At 30.6% G+C, this 5,604-nt stretch overlaps 1 protein-coding gene across 1 annotated transcript in view; it reads right to left on the bottom strand.

The window, feature by feature from the left end:
• Positions 1-6: 6 nt before the first annotated feature.
• RhoGAP19D (Rho GTPase activating protein at 19D) overlaps positions 7-5,604 on the bottom strand; it is a gene marked incomplete in the record, with an annotated part of 292,498 nt that continues 286,900 nt past the window's right edge. Inside the window, 2 exon segments of the mRNA XM_067047479.1 lie at positions 7-1,285; positions 2,500-2,660. Of these exon segments, the coding sequence (XP_066903580.1) occupies positions 755-1,285; positions 2,500-2,660 (692 nt within the window).

Genomic DNA, 5,604 nt, shown 5'->3' with positions numbered 1-5,604 from the left:
TTATATATAAATAATCATCACAGACGACATTTGAGAGCTTCATTGGACAGCTCAACTGGTGTCATCGGTTACATTTAGAAAGCACATCATACAACATTGAAATATCATCTATATTAGCTTATTCCCACATATCTTAATTTATATACACAGTTTTACATTAACAATATATAGTTTATTTATTTGATGAGATCACTTACGAGGTTCCCTTCGAACACCGTCTTTATAAATAAATGTTTCTTCAACATGTCTTATGAGACCTTAAAAAAACATATCTTCAACAATTAAATATATACTGACAATTATGAAAGGTCTAACATAACATATAAAACATAAAATTTGTCTTCAATTAAAAAATATATATCTACAAAGGAGTGCTACCTTTAGGTAGATTCTCCATGCATTATTTTCAATTTATGTATTTCTTATTCAATAAATTTACTTTTTATGTTGTAATTACAGTTGTAAATTTCAATAATAAAAAATAAACAAAATTTAAATATATAACAAAAACATTTTGTAAAAAAACAACATAATTATCGATAAATCTTGTAAATTTAAAATATAATTTGCTCAGTTCATTGACTAAAAAATATTTTAATAGAAAAAATACTGATGTTTCTTCTTGTGTTTAAAATAAAGACATTTGAAAAAACATTTGTTCGCGATGGTAACCATACAACCTGCCTTATAGTCTCCAATATCGGCGGATTGTGGCGGAGGCGATGGACTAGAAGAGCGAATTGCTAGCCGATTGCTATAGCCGTGGTGCAGCCCAGACTACAACCTGCTGACCACTGGACACTAGATCCGGAGAGCTGGTCCTCCTCTCCTCCTCCGCAGCTTCCCGCTCCCTGTTGTCCAACCAAGTTGTCTTGTCGAAATCCTTCGTACCACCGACCGTGTGTCGCCTTTTGATGGAACGCTCGCTTCCACCACCAGTCTTCCGTTTCATCTTTGACTTGGCCCCTGTTTCCAATACCTGTTTCCTACGCATCTGGTTCAAGTCTGTCTTCTCAGTCTTTGTCAGTGAATCTGACCTCTTCAATCCTCCACTTCGACCCTCTTTCTTATTTAGCGACTCTGCACGACGCAGCAATTTTACAGGCGCTTCTTTTTTCTCTTCCCTTTGTTTGAATGATTCTGACCTCTTTAGGCGAAAAATACAATTTTCCTTTTCATCATCTTTCTCTACTTCATCCTTATCCCTTTTCTCTTCTTCTTTTTCCTTTTCTTCATTTTCAGTTCCCTCTTTGCTGCTGTCAATGTGTGTTTCCAAAACTTTCATCTGAAACAATTTTAAAAAATATACATTATATATCATAAAATAATTTTTCAATAATCTACTGTTCATTAGTTGTAGGCATCATAACATTTGTTGTCAGTATCTTATAGACAGATAGGTCTAGCTTTTGATTTTATACATTTTATCAAAATAGGACTAAATTATAAATCTGTTTTGAACAACTTTATTATAGTAGAATATTTTATTAGTGGGATTGATAAAAAGGGTTAATTAAATAATTAATTAGCCATCAGAATGACTGAGGAAATATATTCTTGGTACCTCATTAAACTCCCATTCTAAAAAATAAAATTGTATAAGTATACAATTTTTAATTAATTTTATTTTATACATATAAATATTTTAGACATTTTTGTGATGTTTCAAACTTTTTATCTTTGGCTATTTTGAAACACCTTTTCCTTACTTCTTCATTTCACCCAATTTACTAAATTTTTTTTGGTATTATAAATAAAACTCTATGGAAGTATTAATTACTAACGGATATTACTTTTTAAAACAATATATGAACTAATATGCTGTTAGATTCCTATTTTGGGCCAAATTTATTTTTTTCAAACTAATCTGGAAAAACAAATTAAAAAAAAAAATATGTTAACGTTATTAAAAAAAAAAAATCATACTTATATAGTTTTATTTTTTACAATGTGATTTTAATGGGATATTTTCCTCAATACTTCTGATTGATAATCAATAACTTATATACCTGATAAAGATGTTAGCAGTACCAAACATAATTAATCATTTTGACAGATTGCTTAAAATATGATAGCTTTAAACCAAATGGACCTCAATGATCTGGTTAGAACTTTGTGACACAATGTGACTTTTATTAAATTTTAGAAGCTTTTAATGAATTAAATAACTTTAAAAATGACAAAATTTGTCAAAATTTTGATGATGAACAACTTTTAAAAAAATATATAGGATTAAGTTCATGGAAAATAGTAGCTTCAAGTGGACTTCAGCTCACTTTTACAAGGAAAATGGAAGATACTAGACACTGATAATAATTTGTAACTGATAGGCTTTAAATACAATGCATCTCAGAAAATTATTAAGCCAATGGGAAGGAAAATAAACAAAATTCATGTATAATTATTGAGTCTCTATTTCAAACAAAATATTATTATTATAGTTACCAAGTAAATTAATTATTTTGTAAATTTAGAAATAATTAATTGTTTAAGACTTGCCTCAAGATTGGGCGATGTAAAGCTGCGATGTAGACTTGGGTCTCGGAATGACAGAGCAGTTGGAGGTTGAGGATCGTTAGACGGGCTGCTGGACAGCAAGCCGAGCGACTTCATCTTGGCATCGAATGTATCTGTCAGGGTGGAAACTAGGTCTGCCACAGCTAAAACAGTCAAGGAACATTATAGAATTTTATATATCAACTCCATGCCTCAACAAAATATCAAAAATATTTAATAACATCTATAGGAGCCATATAAGAACAATAACTATAAGCAGTGTATTATTAGAGTAATAAATTTAAGAATGATGATGATAATACTTATAGACAGTAACTCACTTAACTGTAGTATAAAAAAAATGCCAATGAGTTAGAAAAATAAAATAAAGTTTTATAAACAGTATTGCTTGATATGTGTGCATGATAAGTATATAATCGTAGCTTTGTTACAGTATGGAGATCTACAAATAATACTCAGCTGCGAGGTTTCCTTCAACTTATTCAGACATCATATGAGAACAGGGACACTTTACAGGGACTGTATACTCTGCAGGGTCTTGACAGAGTTGATCTATAGTCATGACAGAGGTACAAGAAATAAATCACTAGTCATAGCAGTATTCCTATATGTTCCCAGAAGCAAAATGTTCATACCCATTGGACATTGCAAACCAACCAGCCAAGGTGGTCTGTATGGCAAAGGGAAGGACGAACAGCTCAAGGCTGCCTTCTAATCCTGACCAAGCACAACTGGATTGTAACTCTTTCCAAACTACATAAGCTTCTGCAACCAATAAATATGTTCAAAAAGACCACATTTCCTACTTAGTTATTCTTTATCAACTGCTCTTTTTTCATCTTTATCCATGATCTTCTGTTCTCTTTCCAACATTCCCAATATCATCACACTGAGGGTGTCCAAATTTAAATCTTCTGTGTCCCCACTGACTCCTCTGATACCAACCTCAAACTAAAGGAATACATAAAAAAAAATAAGAACCTTGGCAATCCATGATAAGCTAACTTTAAATGCTAAAAAAAAACTAAAATAAAAAAAAAATCTATTATGATTGGATCCTCCTAACACCTTATCCTGAACAATATCCACATATCAGAGAAAACCTTTGGAGTCACAGTTGACTAAACCCTATCCTAGAAGCCAATGTGTAGTAATCCACAAGGCAATCGTCTATGCTACCTTCTCCTCTTTAAAACCCTCCAACTTTTAGTTTTATACTTTGTTACATCCATTTAGACCAATGCTGTATAGTGTGTATGGTGGACTTTTGGGAGGACTTCAAAGCTTAAATTACATGTCTTATGAACTGTTTATACTTTTAGAGGTCACCAGAAGTATGCAAATAAATCAATATTAAGCCAAGTTTAAGTGGATCTAACCTCCCTATCGCTGTTAGAATATCCTAACGCCCTTCATTGGATCTCAATTGCGCCACATATATCCTACAAAGCCTTTAATTTAAATCCTCTGATTCTTCCCATACAACCACATCCTGTCCATATTCCTTCTATTTTCCCACTTAACTGCTGCAATTGACAAATCCTTCCTAGCCCGAGCTGTCTCACTCCGGAATTCTATTCTTCCCACCATACACCATGTACCATCAGTTTCCTCATTAAAATCCCTCCTTTTCTCCCTCCAATGAGAATAACTATTATATTGTGCATATGCACATAGTATCTGTAATTACTCCCTAAATACTGGAATTGTTTTTTCTACCATTGTTTTATTGTATTATATTATTTTTACTCATGTAAATATACCAGTTTTAACCTCCATTCATATCTTGTTTAAAGATAGTAGGTACCAAACTGCTCTAGCCCACTTGAAGTATAACTACAATTTGTTCTAAACTCCCAGAATAACGGCAGTTATTTTATTTATTTAATTTCAAATGCAGTTGAAGATCTTTATGTATCATAGGACCAATAAAAAACAAAACTTATGTCCCAACTTAATTGAAATATCCATAAAAAATCAGGAGCAATGCACTTTGAATTTTCCTATGTTTTCAGCAATTTATTCAGATTTAAAGAGCCAATATACTGTTATTTATTTTATAACTATATTAGAGACAACACTTATAATTTATCATGAAGGATAATCCAATAAACAAAAAGTTGTCTAAACTATATTTTTTTTACAATTGATAGGAAAAGAAAATTGTATTTCTGAAATAATAGAGGAATAATAAATATAAAAAATTATACTAATACAGTTAGTGACACAAAGGCTTTTGTAATAAAACGGTTAGATTCTCTGAGCTAAGTAGAACCAAAACATTGAAAAAATGAATGATATTAAATTTCTTCTAAGTTCTAATTAAAATTCTAAATTAGTAAAGCAAAATATATACCACAGAACCATTAGTAATATTATGTAGGAAATTAGCTATCAAATAAATTAGTTGAATTATATACATTTCGGGTACAGCAAAATAAACTAAAGTGTACAGTGCAGTTGGGACGTGAAACTACTAAGGGTAGATCTAACTGTGATGTCTTAGGGAATCACATTTAACTTTACCTATAAAAATAATAAGATACTAGGTACTATCTATTTGCAACCGATTCATTCAACTTTGTTTATTTAAAAACATAGTTGCAAACAAGCTAAAAAAAAAATTGATAGGTTCACAAATAATTATTTAACATTTGACTAGCAAGGAATATTTAGCAACCAAAAACCTTATGGTTTCTGACAAATTCATAAGTAATAGAAATAAATAAAAAAAAAAAAATTAGTTATAATAATAATATTTTATCAATAAGATTAAATAAACATCTTGACATATTATAGATGGACATAAAAAAAGAGTACTGTAGGATACAGGACTTTAAAATTCAATTTTTCTTCAAGAGAGGATTGTCAGTGGAGTGATAATGACCACAAATAATTTTATTTGTGCCGATCTTTCAGCCTAAATATCAGGCTATTAAAGCTAAAAACAAAAAAAAATAACAACAATAATATAGTGATTTTTTTTTTTTTAAATAATTTATTTATTGATATTTACAACTGTATACACATATATACAACAAGTAAATTTGCTGTAGGTGACATAGTGACATGATAAAAACATGTGGA

Source organism: Halyomorpha halys, unplaced genomic scaffold (genome assembly GCF_000696795.3).
Source record: "Halyomorpha halys isolate HHAL.00 unplaced genomic scaffold, Hhal_1.1 Scaffold482.1, whole genome shotgun sequence".
Lineage (NCBI taxonomy): Eukaryota > Metazoa > Arthropoda > Insecta > Hemiptera > Pentatomidae > Halyomorpha > Halyomorpha halys.
Note: the sequence above shows the minus strand (reverse complement) of the source record. Positions and strands in the feature narration are given on the sequence as shown.